Source organism: Malania oleifera, chromosome 3 (genome assembly GCF_029873635.1).
Source record: "Malania oleifera isolate guangnan ecotype guangnan chromosome 3, ASM2987363v1, whole genome shotgun sequence".
Lineage (NCBI taxonomy): Eukaryota > Viridiplantae > Streptophyta > Magnoliopsida > Santalales > Ximeniaceae > Malania > Malania oleifera.
Window position 1 is genome coordinate 70,677,985 of NC_080419.1, and position 23,677 is coordinate 70,701,661.

A 23,677-nucleotide genomic window follows, 5' to 3' on the forward strand; every position below is an offset into this window, starting at 1 on the left:
GAGGTGTGATAATTCGGCAGTTGTTTGGTGTATGTGGTTGGGATGAAGTACTGGGACTTTCAAAGCGAAAAGAACTTTTCATGTCCTGTTTGGCTTTTTCTGTCTTTGCTTTGGTGGATTTAAAAGAGTGCCTTGCTGAATATACAAAGAGATTGGTGGATGTTGCTTTATTTGTAATTTTTCTAGTTTTCTTTATTATTTTTATGATACCTTGTCCTCCTTCCTATGATATTTGTACTTTTTTTTCTTTTTTAATATATTTTTTCATTATCTACAAAAGAAAAGGACACCATTACATATGTACTATTTAAATATCTTTAGTGATTGTCAACGGTGCTGTGCTTTATGCAAGCTGTATGACCAATCTTCAAAGGTGTGTCCTGTAGTAAGATTCCTTGAGAGCATCATCCCTCCCTCATTTCTTACTAAAATAATGATTTTTTGTAAACAATGTAAGTAAATGACAAGTTTTTTGCATGATTTCTTCAAGAAACAGTTCATTCTGCTTTTCTTAAGGTATATATTAACGTCAAAATTGCAAATTATATGATGAGCTTTCAAGAATAGAATTCTTATCCTAACCTTTCAAGGCCTTGAATTTATATGTAAAATGATTATGTTCTCATTGGCTGTTACAAATTATTTTGTTTTAATTTCTCCGTGGAGGAAAACATGCGTCTGGCTTGCTCAAGATTGTAGGTGGAAATTCTTGTCACCAAATTTAACAAGCAGCAGTGGTATAGCATCTGGTTTCCTTTATTTTCTTTTATTCTTCCACCTCAGTTATCACCATGGTCTGCTCAAGTGGATGGAATTGAGTTGCATTAATTAGCAGTTAGACTTCATTCTTTGTTGGGAATGATAATAGGGAATCTTGCTCAAATGGATTGTGTAGCAAGAGTAAAGGGAAAAGGTGATTGTACATGAAGAAAAACGTGATCCAGTTGGTTGGTCTTTTCTTCTCCCTTTCTTCGAAAGCAGGGACATAACAGTTGGTATCAGAGCAATTTCCATTCATAGACAGTCAAAACAGTTGTTCTTGGTTATGCTATGGAGGAATTTGAACTAAATTTTGCTTTCTCAACCTCGTCTCTTTTCTTCCTTGCCTTTTCTATTTCTCCCTCCCTCTGTTTTTCTTTTCTGTTTTTATCTTTTTTACAGAATTTGTGTATAACTTTCTAGTCTATCCTTAATTCTTTCAGCAACTCTTTGTTCGCCATACACATATCCTTTTCCAATATCCATGGTGGAGAGAATGATGAAAGGTATGCCCCATTTCCAGTGGGACAGTATCAGATACAACTGTGAAGAAGAATACAATTGAAAGTTTTATCAATTTCACTATGATCCTTAGTTCCTTACTACTCTGCTTTTTATAAATAACAAAGTAATTATCAAAGACTAACAATAGCCCATCCAGAGTAACTACCAACAAGTAACAATAACCACTCCGATGAATTATTACTAACTGAACCACTACACAGCTCCATAAAAATTATATATATTGTTTCATACAAAACAGAATTGGTAGAATTAAATTGATTCTGATCATGAAATTGTGTTATACCTCCCCTCCTCCCCCCATTGCTGCGATAAGATGAGCCTTGTTCTCAAAGCTTGAAGTGTGGAACTTGGTAATGTAAGAAAGACCAATCTTCCCTATTAGCCTCTTTTACTGATAAGTTGGACCACTTGCTTGGTTATTGCAGTGGATCATGCGCCTTTTCAGATTTGTCATTTGTTTGACTTGAAATTGGCTGTCAAGATCAATGACAGTAAAACATGAAGAAGGAACATGAGGAACACCAACTTGGAACATGGAAAACTGGATGAATTTAAGGATCCCAGTGGAAGTTTTAAACAAGAAGCTATGGATCTGATGCGCTTGAGAATTGTAATATCCAACATACTCTGACAATTGACGATGTGGTTGTAAAACTGTCTCCAGATATGTGTGATGTGTTTTTCTAGTTGTGAGGCACACATTATTTCTCCTTTGTTCCATGGCTTGGTTGTGTAACAAGCTTTTTAGTCTGTTTATAGAATGTTAGGTGCCCTAGCACCTTGGAGGATTTTTTGCTGATCAATTTTAGGAATTTTTTTTTTTTTGGGGGAGTTTGGGGGGGTAAAGATGTGAAGATTTTATGGCGGTGAAGTTTGTGCTGTCTTGGAACTTTGTCTAGAGAGGATCATGGTTATCAAGATTGTGATATGCATATGTTCGGGATCAGGTAGGATCACAGCAGAATTGGTAGAATCATAGAATCGTTACAGCAGTTTGCTTCTTCAACTAGAGTGGCCTTTTCTGTTCTATTCTTTAAAGATAAGGAATATGCGTTTTTTACTTTTTTGTTGGCCCGAAAGTTTTGTCTTGCAATAGAAGAGAGATCTATTGGCCTATTTGGTCCAAATCTTCAAAATTAGGGCAAAATAGCACATGGGATTTGTTCTAGGAGATGTCTCTCACAGCAGTTTGCAGATAGTTCTGGAGTTCAATCCTTCATGTGTTCGATCAGAATCCGTTACTAGGAATCAACTTCTTCTTGGTGTTCAATTAACTTCCTTGAGTTGCAGTCTTGCTGAGAGCTTTGAAGTTGCAGTCTTGTGTTCAGTCTGCACCTGGTTCTTTGAAGTTTTCAACAGCCAGAGAGCTCTTGAAAAGCTTTGATGAACAAACATCTATTCAGCCATTGCTGCATATGAAATTATCAATATCTTTAAGAGTTTCAAGCCAGAAATCTTGAGTCTTGTTCCTCTTCTTCTTGAAGATGACTCTAATGACAGTAACAGAGAATCATAGTAGTTTGCTGCTGACAGCACAGCAGTTCATTTTACTTCACTGAATTAAGCTTGGTTTGTTAATTTCTTTGATTGCTTTCTTGATTTTATATGAACTTGTAATTCTAGATTTGTGCAGCTGTGCTTGCAGCCTATCATGTCTAGTGGTGTTGTTGGATTTGGGAATAGAAAAAAGAAAAACTCAGCAGGTAATAGGTCTGATGTTGGATGACAACATGTTATAGAAGTGGATAATAATCGTAAGAAGGTGAAGTGCCAATGTTTTCGAGTTTTTTTATTTGGTGTGGTACATAGGCTAAAAATATCATCTTGCTGGAACTAGGAAAAATGTTGACCCTGTGGCAAAGTTGCAGAGGATGTGAGGAAAAAATACCCTGACATTTTGCACCCTCAAACAAAGGAATCTTAGCAAGAAAAAAAAAATTCATAGTCTAGATGATGAATCATGTAGAGAGGTGCAACCAGTACAGAAAAAGGGGGATTAAACATGATGTTTTTGTATCCAAACTGAGAAACCAAGCTACGTGGAATCAAATTTTCAGAAAAGGAGATTGGGGTAAAGTTTGTCAATGAGTTGCCAGATTTTTCTATTTCAACTATGTGAACAATCCAGAATTTTTGTTAATGCTTGATATGGTTGGGAAATATGGTCCTGCACTTTATCATGAAATTAAGGTGAAATTTATCAAAAATGAAATAATGAAGGTTATGGATTTGATTGAAGAGTACAAGTGAGAGTGGAAGAAAGCTGGTTGCACTATTATGTCTAATGGAAGGACGGACAAAAATAGGCGACTCATTTGTAACTTTTTGGTGAATAGCCCCAAGGGAACCATCTCTTTGTCATCTATTAGCATTTCTTATATTTCAAAAATTGCAGAAAAGGTTTTGAAATGTTAGATGAGGTTGTCAAAGCAATTTAGAGTAGAGAATGTTGTACAATTATGAAAGATAATGCTTCAGACTACAATTTAGCTGGTGAGATGTTAATGGAGAAAAGTAAAAAATTGTTTTGGACACCTTTTGCATCTAATATCATTGATTTGATGTTGGAAGACTTTGAGAGAAGCTTCAAGTCCATCTACGTTACTATTGAAAAATGTAGAAAAACTACAATGCGTTATATATATATATATATAGCATCTAATATCATTGATTTGATGTTGGAAGACTTTGAGAGGAAGCTTCAATTCCATCTATGTTACTAATGCAAAAGGTAGAAAAACTACAATGCGTTATATGTATATATATATTCTATGACCGAGCTCATTATTTAGTTGAAAGAGTTTTAAGTCCATCTATGTTACTATTGCAAAACGTAGAAAAATTACAACGCATAATATATGTATATATATATATTCTATGACCATGCTCATTACTTAGTTGAAAGAGTTACCAAAGGGAGGGATCTCATTAGACTAGCTAAGACATGCTTTGCAGTTGCATACTTGAATTTATCTTGCTTTAGTGTGCATAAAGGACCCTTGATGTCTGTGTTTTCCCCGAAGAAGTAATCTAGTAGGGTTGCAGCTTCACAAGAAAGGGAAGAACATTAAAAAATATATATATGTTGGAAAGTCAAGGTTTTTGGCTATATGGCAGTACTTGCCTTGTGGTTGTATTGCTACTACTAGGGGTGTACACGGTTTGGTTCGGTTCGGTTTTTGCCAAAACCACCAACCGAACCAAACTCCTCAGTTTTCAAAATGACTGAACTGAAACCAAACCGTAAACCGTCGTTTTATGAACAAACCAAACTGTGAGCTTTGCGGTTCGGTTCAGTTATTTTTGGTTTTACCAAATTTTGAACTATCAAGCAACAAAAACATTACTTGGGCCCAAGTTGGGCTGCATCAACAGGCCACAGCCCATTATTAACTCCTGGGCCAACACTTTAATTGCAAAGCCAAGCGCCTGAGACATGTAGAAAGGAGGATCTAACTAAAATATATAAGGTGGGGATACTTGTTTTCTTCTCATTTCCAACCGATGTGGGAAGGCTAGCGTCTTGTGGTTCCTGCATCTTAAATTCTTCTCTCTGCTTTTCTGCACAAGAAAGCCGCTGGAAGGGCTGCAGGCTAGATTGTGGAATAAATTAATATTATGATCTCCACTTAGATTCTCCAGATTGAGGCTGAGGGGGCATTGTGAATACCAGATTGTGGAATAATATTAATCTCCACTCAGATTCTCCAGATTTCATGTCCCTGTAAATTTGACATCACCCAAAAGCAATTTTTTTTAAAAAATTATCTACCCAGAACTACATATATATATATATATATATATATATATGCATGTATATATAGACACACAAATTGAAGCTGTTGGATTTGAAGATTAATGTCGTGGTGAATGTCACACAGAATCATCCATTCACTTCCTTCTTCTTCCATGTTTTGTTTTCTTTTCTTGAAATGTATAAACACCACAATGAAAGTTCAGTAGAAATATATTAATTAATTTTGATGCCATGGAAGCTTCACCTATTAAGAGAGAGTTCTTCTATTCGGTGACGGTGCCTTTGTCCTCGACATTTTGGTGACAGAGCACATAGGCGGTTAGTGAGTGATGCCATGGAAGTCATTGTTCAGCGAGGATCTCTCACCGGAGTTTATGGAGTTGGAGTCGTTGATCATGTCAGCGGCTGATTTGAAGGCCCAAATGGCATCAAGCTTGGAAAGAAAAATCTGTTGCTGAATGCTGATTACCCAGATCCGAAGAGGCAAATAGCTGCGTGACTGGATAGAGCCCGTTCCAGTTGCAGATCGAAGATGGAGATTGATGATTAAACCCAGAAGAACCACCATAAGCACTTGAAGATGAAGACGAAGACGAAGAGACCACACTTTAATTATTCCGACTTTGGTAGCCATGGTGGATTCAGAGGTGGTTTCTTGCTGGCGACTGGCGATCCAACAGGCAGCATCTATAATTATCATTATTCTATAAAATTATACAATTATAATTTATTAATTCGGTTTTTGGTTTTTTCAGTTCGGTTTTGGTCCAAAACCGAACCCAAAACCGAAATATTTTATATTTCAAAACCGAAGCCGAAACCTCAAACCGAAAAACCGAACCGAAATGTGTTTTGGTTCGGTTTCGGTCCTTTTTTCGGTTTTTCGTAATTTTTGTACACCCCTAGCTACTACTATATTATGGTAGATTTGGATCCAGCACAAGAAGTAGGGCTTATTTATGAGCAAATGAATTGTGCAATGGAAAAAAATACAATTGTACTTAAAACAGTGTTCAGAAGAGGTAAATCAAGTCTCTCTTGATGTTTTGAATTTGCTTTAATAGTTTTATATACAATTTGAGTAAGTTTAAAGAGTTATCTTATTTCAGTTGGTTTTATTGTAACTTTTGGGACATTATTGATGCAACATGGGAGCTTCAACTCCGTAGGCCATTACATGATGCAGCCTACTTTTTGAATCCCCACTATAATTGTAGTCCCCACTATAATTGTAGCATAATTGTAGCCTAGATTTAAAGGTTGATGCAGGAGCTAAGATGGGGTTGTGCAGTTGCTGTCAAAGAATTTTGGTGATCCTGATGAAAGTGTAAAAATGGATTTACAAATTGATAAATTTAAGAACGCTAGTGGACTTTTTGGCATTGAACCAGCAAGAATGACAAGAACCAAAAAATTCCCCAGCTGATTGGTGGGATTCTTATGGGGATGAGTGTACTAAGTTGAAAAGATTTGTTATTCAAATATTAAGCTTGACATGTGGCTTGTCAAAATGTGAGAGAAATTGGAGTGCATTTGAGATGGTAAGAAGGATGGACTCTCTTTGCATTAAAATTATATAAAATTTAATATTGTGAAACTTTAAGTTGTAAATTATAGCTTACTTCATAATAAAAAAATTGTTTATATGTATAGTTGCACTCAGACAAGAAATCATCTTCACTAAAAGAAGATGAAAGAATTGGTTTTTGTCATTAAAGTTTAAAGAGAGGGCTAGTTAGGAAGGAAGCTGATTCTAAAGCTTCCAATTTCTTTTTTTTGATATCCTATCCAATGATGAATGAATAATAGAAATTAAAGAGAAAGTTCTGTTCTTCCGCCTAGGTGAAAATGGTTGAATGATCTTGTATGATTGAAAATTTATTGCAAGGACTTTAATTGAAGCATGTAAGTTTAGAATTTTTGTTTTTGAAAATCAAAAGGTTATTTGGATAAACCTTGGTGCTTACCCTTCCATCGTGCTCTCTCCCTTATACCATTCTCAATCTTGATGAGTTTTCCAAAATAACAGCTGCTTGCATGTTTAAAAGCTTTACAGCTGAGCCACACAAATTTGTGTTTGCATTCTCAATTTTTTCTCGTTCGTTTTAATGGATTTGATCATCGGTAGGTTCAAAGTTAGTCCATCAGCTGATGGATTAGACACATGTAAGTTCGGAAAATTTAAATTTTTTTTTTTTAATCTGAAGGTTCTCTTAATAAACCTTAGCCCCGGCCATTCCTATGTGCTCTCCCCTTATAATACTATTCTTAGGGGAGAGAGAGAAACAGTGTGCGCTTCCTGATGGGTTTTTCCAAATAACAGTTGCTAGAATGTTTAAAATCTTTACAGCTGAAGCATGAAAATTTGTGTTTGCATTCACAGTTTTCTTTCGTTCATTTTGATGGATTTAATCATGAAGAGGTACAAATTGACCCCCATCAGCGGATCATTAACAGGTTGAGGCAAGGGTTTTGTTCGTTTAGAGAAGAAAACTTAGAATTGCAGCTGATGGATTAGATTTACTTTATCAGCTGCTAGTTGGGTATGCGAGTGTTTGCCTGTGCTTGTATCAAAATCAGAGAAAATCAGAGGTCACTTGTTCATTCAGGTAAAATTTTGCGTGGGGATTAAAGCAAACCAGACAGGCAATTTTATGGAGGTGGGTCTACAATCGAATGGTGAGGATTATGTGATCTTCATTCCTCAAGGTCATGAAGGGGAGGTTGGTGGAGGTTTTGCGAGAGTAGCAGTAGATTGTGGTTTCAAAGGAGACAAGTAAAGTTGTGACTCAATCTTCATTGATTTCTGATTGTTCAAGTTTGGAAGGAGGTTCTATTTGTTATTCAGAGATAGCGAAGTGTGGATGAAGATGCGGGAATTGTGTATGTTCCCAAGTGGTCTATTTCTCTGCTTTATTATTCCATTGTATAATATCTCTTGAATCATTTTTCACTATCATCCTTTCCTACATAAGAACATCAATTGGCTTTCTGATAAAGAGGCTTAGCTTGAGGGATTAGAGGTATCTTATGGTCAAGCAGTAAGCAGACCCTGAGGTTCTATAAATATATCTTCAAATTTCTCTCCTGAGGCAGTAAAGAAGGATAATAAAAGACATGTGGCAATGTTGCATTAACTGATCAAAATTGGCAAAATAAACTAGAAATTCCTGTGTGAAAAAAGCCTGTAGAATGCTCTTTTGTTAGCCACGTTACATTCAGCTTGGTTTCTAACTCTATGGACTACCAATTGACCATCCTTATGAAAAAAAGTGTAGCCCCTGTGCACTTGAGAATGATAACTCTGTTAAGGCTCTGACCAATCTATGCCCAGGACCATATCACATCCTCCGAATTGAAGAAATCTGACCTCAGTTGTGAAGTCCCATTCCTTCCATATTCTAAACCAATTGTCACTTAGGATGATCACTTATAGTATTTCCATCAGAAATTGTTGATTCAGTTGGGTAACCTGCTGTTACAGAAGTTGGGTCTAAAAACTGTTGGTGCTGCCACTGTAAATAAAAATTGAAATAAGACTTTTAAAAATAAAAAAATAAAATAGAAACTTTTATATATTTGAAGTCTTTGGAATCACTTGTCCAGCTAAAGCGTGAGCAGAAATTTCTAATTCCTGTCCAAACTCTTTTAAGGTCTCCTGAAAAATTTCTTCCTAAATGATCATCACCTCAGCACATAAAAACAATTTAACTGTTTATTTTGCACCTATGACTCCGTACATACTTATCCCTATATCTTAAGCACAATCCAGTTGCCTTCTACCCTGGGATTCACTATATTGACCACAGAATTAGAGAGCATACTTTCCAATAATTTTGAAACTTGTTTCTCCTCCGAATTTTTAGCCAAGGGTGACTTGTTGAAAGTATATGGCAGAGGATGTAGCTGAGTTTGTGGATTCTTTGAGGAATAAGAAATTATGGAATTTGAAAAATTTTGGGATGGTTTGAAGTAGCAGGAAATGAGAAATTAATGCCATTTTTTTTTTTTTCTAATTTGGCAGTTTTAGAAGCCCTAGTTAATGTGGAAGGGTTCAACATGCATACTATGTACCTGCTCCTCCTTTAATCCACTAAAAAAAAAAACTGGATACAAAATAAGATTGTGACAAACCTGGATTTGCAATCAATAATTTTAGCTCTCCAAACATTTCTTGATAACTTGAAACTTTGTCAGTTTGTTGTAGCTTATTGAATTCCACTACTATATTTTGATAATCAATTGGCCCAAACCTCCTACAGACTGCAGTAAATGTATCCCATGGAACATTTAGTTTGATCCATTATGAATCTTTGATATGGAATATCTTCTCTTTCTTTTAAATAAAGGGCAGTAATTTCTACTTTGCATTTCTCAGGAACCTGATTGATCAGGAAATACTATTTACATTTTTCTATCCAACAAAAAAATAGAGGTATCTACCTGATGACCTCTGAGAAATCTCCCAATTTCGAAAATTTTACTCTGATAACTAGCCTCTCCTACTTCAAGCTCTTTTGGATTGGGCTGCAACCATTTTCAGGATTCGAGACATTGCCTAGAAAAATTGAGAAACATCCACCGAGTCCAACCCTCTGCATATTATACAATTGCTTAATTCATTTATTGCCTTGCTCTTGAAATATCTTGAATTCATAAAGCTCTGTTCTGGTTTTCAACTGCAGATCTAATATTTCCTAGGAATGAGATTAACAAAGTTCTGTTCTGATTACTTCTCTAGTAAACACATTCTCTCTCTCTCTTGAGTTGGTCCCCATGAGCCTTGAATTTTGTGCCTTTGCCACTTAAATCCACCGGATATAGACCTGCACTGATGCCAAATTCTTATGTCCTACTTCTAGTGCAGCAGAATCAATTGAGATGATGAAGAAATAAAAATTAAATTGAGAGTTATAGTACTACTACCCTTTTCTTTTTATAAAAAGTGATTACGAACAACTAACAATAGCAAATCTAGAGTAAGTGTCATCAAGTAACAAAGATCAATATAACCAACTGTTCCTAACAGAAACACTAGGCAGGCCAGCAAAATGATATTGTTTCAAACAAAACAGAATTGGTAGAATTAAATCTCTGATTCTGATCATGACAAGGAAGTGTGGGAAGCAGAAGACTCCCTCCCTTGTCTCTTCTCTCTCCTCTTTCTTTCTTCTTGTAAATTTCAAAGACCTATGGATTAATAAAAAAATAATTAGTTTAGTGCAAGACAAAGGAGGAGAAGGGAAGGAAGAGAACTGGCAGCCTAATGAGGGACTGAATTGTTGACTCTCTTGACTAATTTAAATAAAAAAATTCCTTATTACAAAAAGTCCCCTCACACAATAAATATAAAATACTCTATATAACCTGTCCACTCTCTAACACGCCCCCTCAAGCAGGAGGTGTACAAATATCACATAATTACATCTTGTTAGAGCAGTTGGGGTCAAGGTTTCGCACCTTCAGTTTGCTGCTGATACTACTACTATTTTTTATCTAGAGGACCATAGACCATCCTTCAAGAAAGTTTTGGGTCTCCTTCACATTTTTGAGAAGGTTTCTGGGCTTAAGATTAATATGGGAAAGAGCGGTATTGCTGCTACCAATATGTCTGGTGAGAGTGTTAGGGAGCTATCTGTGGAGGTGGCGTGTAGTGTTTTGGATTGGCTGTTGTCCTATTGGGTTTCCTTTGGGGGGTAACCCTAGATCTGCTAGCTTTTGGTATTCTGTTGTGGAAAGGGTTTTTAAGAGACTGGATGGGTGGAAAGATGCTCTTTTTTCTCTTGGTGGTAGAATTACTCTTATTTAGGTCTGCCTTTCTAATATCCCTTTTATATTTTCTTTCAATTTTCAAGATTCTGGCGGGGGTTGCTTATAAGACTGAGAAGATAATGAGGGATTTCTTGTGGTTAGTGGTGGAGGATATTAGGGATCATGTGGGTGGGTAGGTCTAAACAAGAGGGTGGTTTGGGTATTGGAAATCTGGTGTCTAAAAATACAACTCTTTTGGTTAAATGGCTTTGGCAGTTTCAGCTAGAGAATTCCTCCCTGTGGCATTTAGTTAAAAGCAAGATGGATTATACGAGAATGGATGGGATACTATTTTGAAATTTAGACGTTCTTTGGAGAGTCCGTGAAAGCTATCTCTCGGAGTTATCCCCTCTTCATTCTTCCTATTAAATTCCTGGTGGGAAGAGGTAGTAATATCCGTTTTTGGAAAGATTCTTGGCTAGGGAATGTAGTTTTGTCCACCTCTTTTTCATGCTTCTTTCACCCAAGCTTAGGGCAGGATGGGTCCATTTCTTCTTTTGTTGTTGATCCATGTGGTCCTTTGCCTTCTTGGGATTTGCACTTATGTAGACCATTAAATGATAGGGAGATGGTAGAGCTATCGTCTTTGCTAGTCTTGTTGAATAACTGTTGTTTTTCTTTAGGGTAGGATACGCAGTCTTGGTCTTTAGTCCTTCAAGGGTTTATTCATGCAAATCTTTTTGTGATTTTTTTAATAGATCTAATTTATTTTTTCCTCTCTATACTTCCATTTGAAAGGCCAAAGCCCCCTTTAAAATTAAGGCTTTTATCTCGTTGGTTGTGCTTGATATAATTAATACCAATAACTTGCTGCAGGTTAGGAGACTTTTAAAGGCATGTATTCTATGCTTTAATTGTTCAGAATCATCATCACATTTGTTCATTCATTGTGACTATGTTTGGAGTGTTTGGAATAAGTTATTTGGAATTTTTAGGTGAATGTTGGGTGAGCTCTAAGACAGTGGAGGTTTTTTGGGCAGTGGGTTTCGCTGGATTTGGCAGGAAAAAGGAAAGGGCAGCGCTTTGGAAATGTGCTTTTATTGCAGTCTTTTGGGGGTCGTGGATGGAGCGTAATGCGCTAGGGAAAAAGTCCTGCCAGTTGTTGGTTTGGGAAAAGATACATTATTTGGCTTCTCTTTGGTGTGTGGGACAAGGGACTTTTAAGGGGATGACCTTTTCTGATATTCAGCGTGATTAGCATTTTGTGTTGGGAGTGTTAGCTTGAGCTGGTTTTTTTCTCTTTTGTTCTTTAGTCTTTAGGTAGCTCCTTTGTGTTTTTTATCTGGATTTTCCAGACTTTGTTAAGGACGTGTCTTAGTCTCCTAGGCTCCTAGCTGCATATTCTTATTCTATTAATGAATTCTTCATTTATTATCTAAAAATGTTTCTTGTCAAGACAATTAGGCAAGGTGGGTTTAAATAAAGCCTTGGTGAAACAGTATTGCCACCCACAAACATACAATATATAGTAGTTGAACAGAACCAGTCCAATCTGCATCAGAGTGTTGAACAATATCAACAGTTTCCATTACACTTGTATACCAATCCTGTACTAGGAGAACTATTGTGATATCGAAGCCTACAAAGAGTGTGCCTGTATGAATTCTTCATAAATAGGCTAATCAGACCCACTAAAAGGGATATGATGGGTCTAGCAACAGTCAACTTTCTATTCTGATGCTTGTTTTAAAGTTAAGGCCACCATCCATAACATTTGGATCTTTAGGAGTGTCACTTGGCTTTTCTTCCAAGATACTAGCCCCATTTAGCAAATTAATAGTATATTTTTTGCTGAGACAAGCTTAAACTTTTCAAACACCTTACAATATTAACTTCGAGAAAATAATAAAGAGTTCCCAAGTGTTGATTTAAAATTTTGGCTGAAGCACCACACGTCCCCTTGTTGAAGAAAAAAAAAAAAAAAAAATGAAGAAGAAGAATGTCCTTAGTATTAGTGTGTAAAGCAAAGGTTAAAAACCTACTTGATTTGTCTAGTGTCCCTAGGAGACTGTTTAAGACCTTAAATGGCCTTATGCAACTTCCCCCTTGAGTGACACTCACCGGAGGTTGCTCCATGTTCACTTCTTCGTGCAAATCCCCATATAAGAACGCATTCTTGACATGTATATGATGTAAGAGTTTATTAAATTTAACAACTATGAAATTAAAACTCCAACATACTTAAGTCAAATGGCGAGAGAGATGGTTTCAAAAAAATCAATACCATATGTTTGGGGTATATCCATTGGCTCCAAGCCAACCTTTTAATCTTCCAATAGAACCATGGGGGTGATATTTGGTGGTATAGACCCAATGGCACTTGCCCAACCCTTACCAAAAGGAAGATCTTCCAATGTTCATGTCCCTTGAGAAGTCAAGACCTTCTTTTTCGAATCTATCAACATGCTTCCATCTAGGATTCACAAGTGCCTCAACATGTGAAGGAATAGAAACATAGGAAATAGACATGGAAAAAGAATGCATAGTAGAAAGAGGATGAAGAACCAAAGCATAATTTGCACTAGGATACGTGATAAAGAACTTAAAATTCAAATTCTAGTACCTTTCCGATGGCAAATGGGCAAATCCAAGTGTAGTTGAGATCTCTAGAACCAGAGAAAAAAGGTACATGGTGATGGTGATGTCAGTACCTAGCTTACAACACTCATAGACCTCCAATAGTTTCTCAAATGCAAAACTGCCTCATGTGGAAGAAGAGTAGAAGTATCCTATAGAGGAATAATGGTTGGAACTGGTGGACCAAGAATAGCTGAGTCACTAAGAATGCCACATCCAAGGATGATCCAAAACTAGAAAAATAAGGCGTCTCCTCAAGGTCACAACTTGTCTCGACCAATATGTGGAACATGAATAAAGCTTGTACAAAAATGTCAAAAAAATGACAAGGAATAAGAGGGAACATGAAGGCCTTTGAGCACAGTATGGGAAGGAGGATTTTTCCCCAAGATTCCTATATGGCATCTTATTAATCAAAAACCAAGCTATAAGGGTAGCATCAACACAAAATATTTGGGAACATGCATATGGAAAAGGGAAGGATCATTGTTAAGAAAATGTCAATTTTTCTTTTGAGCTACTTCATTTTGTTTTAGGAGTATTCATAGAAAATGTTTGATGAATAACCTTTTTGTTTAGGAATAAAGGTTGAATCTAACTTTGAATTAAATAACACATCATACCAAAAGGTTTGAGTACCAATGCCAAATCCAAATTGATTTTTCATTTCACAAATTTGTTGAATACATTAAGAAATTCAAGCTATCTTTTAACAAATGTAACCAAGTCACACGAGAATAATCATCCAAAAACAACAAAAAAATGCTTATGATTCTTCGAGTTTTTTACCCAAGTGTTTGAATGGACAATAGAAAATAAGGACTCACTATGAGACTCAATCCTAGATAGAAAGGGAAAACCTAGTGTGGTTCCTTGACTGTGACACTTAACACTCAAAACTAGAAGCAAACTAGGATTTGAAGATGGAATGATGAGGAATCCAAATAAACACCATGAGTGGAAAATGAAGATGTATGATATAGGAGTTGGAGTTGCCACTACCATCACCATAGAAGTAAAATAATCCATCCTTCTTACCACCACCACCATAAAAGTAAAATAATCCATCTTTCATAAGTCCATTAATCCTCTTCTTTGTTTAAAGGTCCTAAATAGAATAATAAGAGGGAAAGAAGGTTACGGAGCATCTCTGAGACTTAGTCAAGTGACTTTTAAATAACAAATGTGGCATATTAGGGAAAACAAAGAATGCACCCATTACCAGAAGCAAGGGTAACTAAACCATATCCAAATGTAACTTTAAAGTATGAAGTACTGGTTTTCAAGAATTTAAATAAGTCAAGTCTACTTGTCTTGTGGGATGAAGCACAAGAGTCGAGAATTCAGGGAGAGGAGGATGAAGAAGTAAGAAGCCTTGTTGTACTTGATCAGGCCACGGTAACACTAAATATAGAAGATTGAGTTTGAAGTCGGACCATACATACAAGATTGTTATACTCTTCCCAGGACACAATAAATGTAATGAGCATGTCAAAAGGATCCCCTTTTGAATCACCATAAACATAATACTTGTTGGTTCAAGGTGGTTTTCCATGGTAATCTCACCAAAGATCAACGCTATCATTTTCCTTCCCCACGGTGTGCAAACACAAGTATTACCCCAACAAACAATTTGTTTTGACAAACACGAGTATGACGTCTTTCTAAACCTTTGCCATGCCCTCCCAAACTATCTCTACACAGTTCGATGCAATTTTGACCATGGTTGAACTCTAGAAGAAGCTTGAGAAGGGAGGATAGACCTATCTTTGGTGATCCTATGGATTCTGGCATACGCTCCTTTCATAAATAGTATGGATTTTTAGGCAGGAATGTTTTCATGGATCATTTGAAGCTAGGGACTCAACTTGGGTCAGAAACTTAGCAGCCAAAAATTATTCTTAATCATCTCAATATCAATACTAATTAGTTGGTCAAGTACAATAGTACTCACTAATAGACCTATTCTTTCAGTCAAAGCTGAAAATCTTCTTATATGACTCAAAAATACTGAAACAGCCTTCGCAATCCTATGAAATGTTAGCCTTGTCAGAAATTCTTGGTTCCATGCTATTCCACATCAAATGAGTAGCCTGTCATTCCCCTTCGCAGTCCTCGTAATCTTCGGAGTTTGGAGGTGGTTACCAATGAAGTAGATACCTACTTTCCTCATGCATTGGTGTTCACTTTCATTTCTTAAGATTGTTGAATAATCGAATAAAATGAAAGACCTAATCACAATGATAGGTCTCTTCCTCTATTTATAATATATGTCAAATACATGCCAATGACCATAATACCCTTAGTAACTCACACTTATCATAATGCTAGCACATACTAATATTTATAAATAACCAAAATAACCATTAACAAACACTCCCCCTCAAGCTAGGAGCATATGTTCATATGTTCCTAGCTTGTTACAAATGAATGTAACACAAGAAACCCCCACGGCTTTAGTGAATAAATTCGCAAGGTGCAAACCAAACTTCACATGAGTGGTGGTAATGAGCTTTTGCACAAGTTTCTCCTATACTAGCAATCAATTTCAATGTGTTTTGTCCACTCATGAAAAACTAGGTTGGAGGCAATAGGTGGCAGCTTGATTATCAATCATCAACTTCATAAACTAAGAGTGTGGAAAGTCCAATTCTTCCAACATGTTCTTCAACCAAACAATTTCTCAACCTAGAGCTGGCCACCACAGTTGTATCTTACTCTTCCAAGAAACCAAATTGCCACCAAAAAAGATACAGTACCTATTGTCGATCTTTTGTTGAAAGGTGACCCAACCCAATTTGCATTAGCATATCCCTGAATATGAGTGTGACCCTGATCCTAATATGAGAGACCTCTCCCAAGTGCATGCTTGGGATATCTCAGGATGCGAATTACTGCATCCTAGCGACTTATTGACGAAGAATCAAGAAGCTGACTCACAACACTTTCTGCAAAAGATATATCAAGTTGATTGATTGTGAGATAATTCAAATTTCTAACAAGTCGTCAATATAACCCATATTTGGCACTAGAACATAGTTTTGTCAAGTGTCAACAAGTTTGGATCCTAAAACCCAGTCCCATCTAAAAGATCAAGAACATACTTCCTCTATGACAAGTGCATCTGTACGATATCTCGAAACTTATGTACCTAGGAAGTACTCCAATGGTCCCAAAACCATGGTTTGAAATTTAGGCTATAGGAAATGCTTTAGGCCTTGGATACCTTGATCATCATTATCAGCAATTACAATATCATCTACATACACAGTAAGCAAAATATTGTCGGATGGAGTATCAATAAAATACAAAGTGATCTATTGCACATTGTCTAAAGGCCAAACTCAAGTACTACAACACTGAATTGACCAAACCATGCTTTGAGATATTGTTTAAAACCATATAATGATCTTTTGAGCTGAGATACTAAGCTTGACTCCCACTAAGCAACAAACCCTAGTGGTTGCTCCATATAGGCCTCCTCTTGAAGATCATCTCGTAGGAAAGCATTCTTCACATCTAATTGGTGTAAAGGCCAATGATTGGTGGTGGCTAAGTAAAATTAGGAGATACACGAATGTACCAAAAAAAAATTTGGGATATGGGAGAATTTGTCTAAGTAATTCGAACCATACACTAGAGTATATCCTTCAGCAACAAGGCGGGACACCAATCAAGCCACTCAACCATCTGGATTGACCTTCATGGTGTTCACCTAGTGACAACTAGTTGTAAACTTATTAGGATGAAAAAGTTGCCAACTCCCAATTATCAGAATCTTGTAGCGCATACATCTTTTCAATCATTGCATTCCTCCGCCCATAGTGGGACAAGGCTTCAAAAGTAGACTTTGGAATAGCAACAAAAGACTAACCAAGCAGTAATACAAAGGTGACCAGAAATTATAACAAAACTAGAGATTGAATGTCGGGTACAAGTGCGTTTACCTTTTTGAATAGCAATTGGAGGATCAACCACTTGGTAAATAGGATTATCTTATGAGGGAAACTAGAGGTGTGGAAGTGGTAGCTAGAGGAGAATCTCCTCCCTTCTTGAATAGCAATAGGAGGATCAGCACAAGATACATGGAACTAGACAGCAAGCAGAGAAACATTCACACGATTCTCAAACCAGGTAAGGAAAAAGAAGAGAGATCAGGCGCACAAAATAGAGACAAATATCTTCCAAGCTCACAACTCTCTTTCGACTATTCTAGCAATAGTTAATTGATGTATTGAGGAAATGGCCGGTCCCATAGGGTTTTGGTCCAGGGATAATGCAAAAGGATGTGATCAATAGTTTCCGCATTTTCTAAACACAAGAAACACTTGTTTACTAGGGAAAGCCCTCTTTTTTGAAGGTTATCCACAGTAAGAATTTTTCCAAGAGTTGCATCCCATGCAAGAAAGCAACTTTAGAGGGGCCTGCTGTTTTCCAGATGAGCTTCCATGGAGGTTGTCAGTAGTTTCTTCCGGGGCAGTGAGTTTCCAAGGTCCACTTGGGGTTGTTTGTGGTGTTAATAGTGGATTTTTGTACAAGCAATTAAAAAATCAATATGTTGCTCCATTTCTTGATCTAAAGCATTCCTAATCAAAGGAATTTTCCAAAAATTCCCTTGGTCAGAAACTTGGATATGATTACTGATGAGAGCATCCTTGTTACGAGTAAAACTGGAGATAGAAGGGAATTTGGTACTGTCGGGAGATCGACTGCACCATATATCATGCCAGAAGGAAACATTATCCTCATTCCCTACTAGGATACTGATGTAAGGGAAGAAATCCTCTCAAACCTTTTTGATACTCCAACACCATACGGCCCTCTCTCAGCTTTAGTGGTCCAAACATTATGCAGAAGCCCATACTTTCAAGCAATTACTTCCCTCCGAAAGATTATCCTCCTCATTCATGAATCTCCCGAGCCATTTTCCAAGGAGAGGTTTACTGAAAGTGATAGGGATTTTAGCCCCAAACCTCCATATCTTAAAATTTGTTTAACAACCTCTCATTTTACTAGAAGGTATCTAAAATCTTGCCCCAAGGTAGGTAATTGGAAGAGCCTTCAGCTTGCATCCCAAGAGGCCCACAAGGAGAGGCCCCTCAGTTATGTCTTGAAGCAGAATAAGTTTGCTGTTTCCAAGTTCACCTTCAACCAAGAGACTCCTTCAAATCCAAGGAAGATGCACCTAAGATTGAGGATCTGGTGAAGGTCATTTTTGCAGAAAGTAATGGCCTCATTTGCAAATAGGATATCGTAGACTTACATTTCCCTCCTGTTCATTCCAATGCTAAGACCTTGGAGGAGGCCTCTTTCATTATCCTTTTTCAACATAAGGCTTAAAACTTCCATAACCAAGATAAATAATGAAGGGGAAGAGGATCCCTTTGCTTCAAACCTCTAGTAGAGTGAAAAACATCTTACGGGCAGTAACTAGCATTGAGAAGGATGGGGTTGAGATGCATTGATGGATCCACCTACACATGACTCCCCAAAAGCAATTTTTCTAAGAATACAATGGAAGAAATTCAATGAGTATGATCAAAGGCCTTCTCCATGTCAAGTTTGCAAACCAGTCCATTCTTCCTTTCCTTTCTATAGGCATCCACAACTTCATTAGCAATAACGGCTGCATCAATGGGCTGCCTTCTTGCTACAAAAGCATGTTTGTGGTGGCCAATGACCTCTGGATTTGCTTTTCTAAGCCTCTTTGCAACGACTTTGAACAGGATCTTATAGATATGACCAACCAGATTGATAGAGCAAAAATCCTTGATATTGCTAGCCCCAGTTTTCTTGGGGGCAAGGTTGTGGAGTTCAAGAATCTGCCTGTACAATAGAAATCATTAAAGTTAATAATATCTTGCTTGAGGAGTCTCCAATTAGCTTGAAAGAAATCCAATGTTAAACCATCAGGGCACAGAGCTTTATCTCCATTACTTTCATTGAAGGCTTGAAATATTTCCTCCTCATCAAATAATCTTTTCAAGCAACTCTGCAGTGGAAGGGTTCAGGGTGCTTAAAGTAGTGATGCCATTAACTGCTTGTCTACAGGCTCCAGCTCGGCATAAAGGCCCTTGTAGAACCCGCAGATACCCTTTTTAATATTCTCCACTTCAAGTAAGGACTTGCCCCCAAGTTCAATTCTAGACAGAGTCAAACCCATGATGAGCATTTGCTATTTGGTGGAAGAACCTGGTGTTCTGATCCCCTTCTTTAAGCCAAAGAGCCTTGGATTTCTGTTTCAATGTGATCTCTTCCATGTTAAAATGACAGCTGCAAGCTCTTTTCCTAAGTGAGAATCTCCTTGCCTGACTCCTAAGCATCGAGGCCTTGGTTTAGTTCCTCCTCACTAAGTTCCTTCAAGCCATTTAGAAAACAGTTTTCTTCGACTGAATTTTTCCAAAAGTACTCCTGTTTCACCATTTGAACTTCACCTTCAGCCCCTTTAGCTTTGGGGCTAATCCAAAACTAGCTTTCCTTTTGAAATGGAAAGAGTAGTACGCCATTTCTTCACCAGACCACCAAACCATTATACTTGAGCCGCATGTTCTCAAATTGGAATGGAATTGGCCCCCACCTAATACCTCCCATTTCCAACAGGATGGGGAAATGGTCTGAGATGAGCCTTGTGAGAAGACTCTTTAAGAGACCTTAGGGCAATGTTCTTCCCAATCCGCAGAGATTAAGAGCCTGCTGATCCTTGAAAAACAGGGAGTCTACCAGGAGTTAGACCAATTGAAGGAGCCTCCAATGGGGAGAAAATCAATGAGTGCATTCTCATTGATGAAGTCGAGAAACTCTTTCATGCTTGCCGTGTCAGAGGTGCTGTCATATTTTGCTGTTCCTTCCCGTGTTACCTTTCTTTGAATTCACTCTCTTTGTCTACCTTTCTATCCTCCTTCCCATTTTCTGTTAATATTTCCTGTTACTCTGTTATTCTCGCCTCCTCTTTGCTCTCTGCTAATTTTGATTTCTTCCTACTCTCTCTCCCTCACCTGTTCTTGTCAGGTCATTTATTTTGCTTCTTAAGGTTCTGGAATTGGTAGGACTTGAATTTATAGGAGCAAAACATGCATGGTGTCCTCTCTTCAACTCTACAGAAAATAACATGTCAGATATATGGAAATGCTTGAAGAAGACAATTGCAGGAACAAAGTAGGTCCACCTCATTATGCTTGGTTTTGATATGCATTTTGCATCCATGAGTAATTTGGGTTCGGTTATGTAGAGATTGTCCGCTATATAATGTTCTTGTATTACCCAAGCTTGAGTTAAAAGGATGTGTTTGAGTGTGATGTTTTGAACCATGGTCTGCTCAAGTATGGAATTTATTTAGGGTTAGAATTTGTTTGTTGTTTGTTGGAATAAGTTAAGAGTGGAATCTTGCTCAAAATCTTGCTCAAATGGATTGTATAAAAAAGGGTAAGGGGAGAAACAAATTGTACAAGAAAAGAAGATGTAATCTGATTTGTTTCCCTCTCTCTCTCATCATTGTCTTCCACGTATCTGTTTTTCTCTATTTCTCTATTTATGTTCTTGTTGAATGCATGGATATTATGATTTTTATTGTTTTTTATCCACAAAATTATGTTACGATTTAAACACTCGGGTTGGAATGTAGGAGCTACTTTCGATAAAATACTGATCTAGGTGCAATCTATACTTGCAGATAGCCTAGTTGTGGAGGAGAATGCCCCAGCGGAAGAAATCCTTTCAGTTCTTGATGTTCCTCCGGGAAAAATGGGACTTGTTATTGGAAGAAAAGGAGCTTCCATTTTGTCAATAAAGGAATCTTGCGAGTATTTCTCTCCCTCTCTCCCCTCTGTGCACCTGCAAAAAAACGTGTGCATGCAAAATTTATTTCCATCTTGGGAAATGCTTGATTGGCCACTTTTTTTACTGATAATTGTATGTGTTTTTTGCAGTGCAGAAATTCTCATTGGAGGTGCCAAGGGTCCACCAGACAAGGTTAGTCTTCCTGATCTATGGGGAAGGTTTACCACCAAGCTTAGTTGTGTGAATCTCCTCCACCGAAGCTCCTGACGTGGTGGTTTTTGTGTAGGTGTTCGTCATAGGATCTGTTAAGCAGGTGAGGAAAGCAGAAGCCATTTTAAGGGGGAGAATGCTGGAAATGTTTTAGGGACTGGATTCTGCAGTGCTTCTCTTCATCAAATTCTCTATAATAAAAACTGCTGTTTCCAGAAACTGAGTTTTTCTGCTTTGACTTTCTTAGTCCCGACCTCTCTATTCAGATGTACAGAAGTTAATCAGTTTCTTGGCTATGGTGCTGCTGCCTTTATTTTATTATCAACCTGTGTTTCCATTGGAGGTAAACATCAAACTTGGCGAGTAACGAGGATCGTTGCGGTTTCCCTAACGCTTTTAAAAACCAAACTAGTGGTTAAACATTATCACATTACTTTCCTGCCCAGATGATGCTAAATTCTCACCATTGAATGTCAAGAAGAAAATTAAGTAAAAAGGGTACAGTTGACAGGATGAGGGCATTTCATGCCGAGGCATTCTTGTTCAATGTGACCAACACTGAAACTGTTAGAGATGATATACCAAAATGGAGCGTTGGGAAGCTGAATTTAGATGTATTTCTGTAGCGAAATAAGTTCCCATTTGTAAACAGATTTTTCTCTTTAGAAGAAAAATCAGCAAGGTTTGTTCTATTAATGAGAATATAATCTGAACAAGGACAGCGGACTGCAAAGGTAACATAAACACATTAAAAGAGGACGGAAATGGCAGTCTGTCTGGGTTGAATGGCTGGGTTGAAATCATATGGTTTGCAGAATAGGCAAGAAAATGAATTAAATTTGAATAAAAAAATGATGAAATTAGTTGATAAAATTGATTTCTTTCGTCTTATTTTATTTTATTTTTATGCACTACACGGGCATTTAGTGTCGGGGAAAATGCTTCTATGGTCAATGGAGAGAGGATTCTTTTTCGATAAGCAACTCATTTGGTTCAACAAAATAACTATTTATTGGAAAAAATTTTGAGAATTAAGGGAATAGTTATTCTTTATATCTTCTTAATTATTTCATTCAACATGTAATGAGAAAGGGGTAGGCATTATGATGATGAGATTTGAGAATAGTTATTCCCCATATCATGGATTGATAAAATGTTTCACATTATTTGCTTTATAATAACATAATTTTTTTATATAATTAACTTATTAAAATTAATTTATTCTTAGGGATAGGTATTATGCAAACCAATTGTAATCATAAGGTTTGATTTGTAGATTAGGCGGATATTAAAAGAAAAAAAGAGACAGAAAAAAGAGGTGATGGTTAATTCTTTTTCAATTACTTGTTATTTTCATCAATATGAAATATGAAAGGAATATGCATTTTTATAATGAAGATTGAAAATAGGTATTTTTTTAAAATATATACTTTCTATTATGAATTCCATTAAAAAAAATTTTAGATTGTCATTTGCTTTATTATACAGCACCACTTCATGAATTTAAGAATATGACACCATTTTTTGAGTTTTTAAAAAACTATCAAAAAATTCCTAAAAAATTTGATTTTATGGACGAATCTTTTGTTGGTGAAAATGGTTTTTATCTTAACATAACTATATTTTTATCTTTTTATTCAATTGTTATAAGATAAATTAGAAAAATCATATTAATTTAATGAATTGAGTTAGAGAAATTGTTAGTTAAGTACAATATTTTGAAAATTGAATTGGTAAGTGAATTGAGTACTTGAGTAGTTCTCGAGTCAACTAATCTAACTAGTCTGAATGATTTAAGTTTAACTAATTAACACGAGTATGATAACATAATTAACACAATTATGATAACAAACCAATTGGTGTATTCCCAAGAGTAGGTGAATTGGGTATTTAAAAATTTATGTATAGATTCAATTCAATTCGCAATTAGTATAACTCAACCTAGGGTTTGTCTAATCAAATACCAAACCTAACAATATAAGACTGAGCAGATAAATAAAATAGATACGACAGGCTCAGTATTTCTCAATCATTCACAATAATAAAAACATACACATTCAAGTGCAGAAAAATAAATTGTAAAAATTAAAATCAAGCACAAGAAATGTTATCGGGGTTTAGCCAAACTTGCCTACGTCCCCACTTCAAGTGAACAAGGAAGAAGATTCCACTAAAACTCACTTAACGGGTAGAACGACACTTAATACAACGTCCTTACAAGCTGGTGCACCTAATTCTCATAATCAGGTCTGAACCAATCTG

General features: G+C 36.7%; 1 protein-coding gene across 1 annotated transcript in view; it reads left to right on the forward strand.

Moving 5' to 3' along the window:
* LOC131150672 (uncharacterized) overlaps positions 1-22,131 on the forward strand; it is an 89,928-nt gene extending 67,797 nt beyond the window's left edge. The window contains exons 8-10 of the mRNA XM_058101537.1: positions 21,099-21,228; positions 21,355-21,397; positions 21,492-22,131. Coding sequence (XP_057957520.1) covers positions 21,099-21,228; positions 21,355-21,397; positions 21,492-21,569 — 251 coding nt within the window. The 3' untranslated portion in view covers positions 21,570-22,131. The remainder of the gene's footprint in view (positions 1-21,098; positions 21,229-21,354; positions 21,398-21,491) is intronic.
* Positions 22,132-23,677: the final 1,546 nt, after the last annotated feature.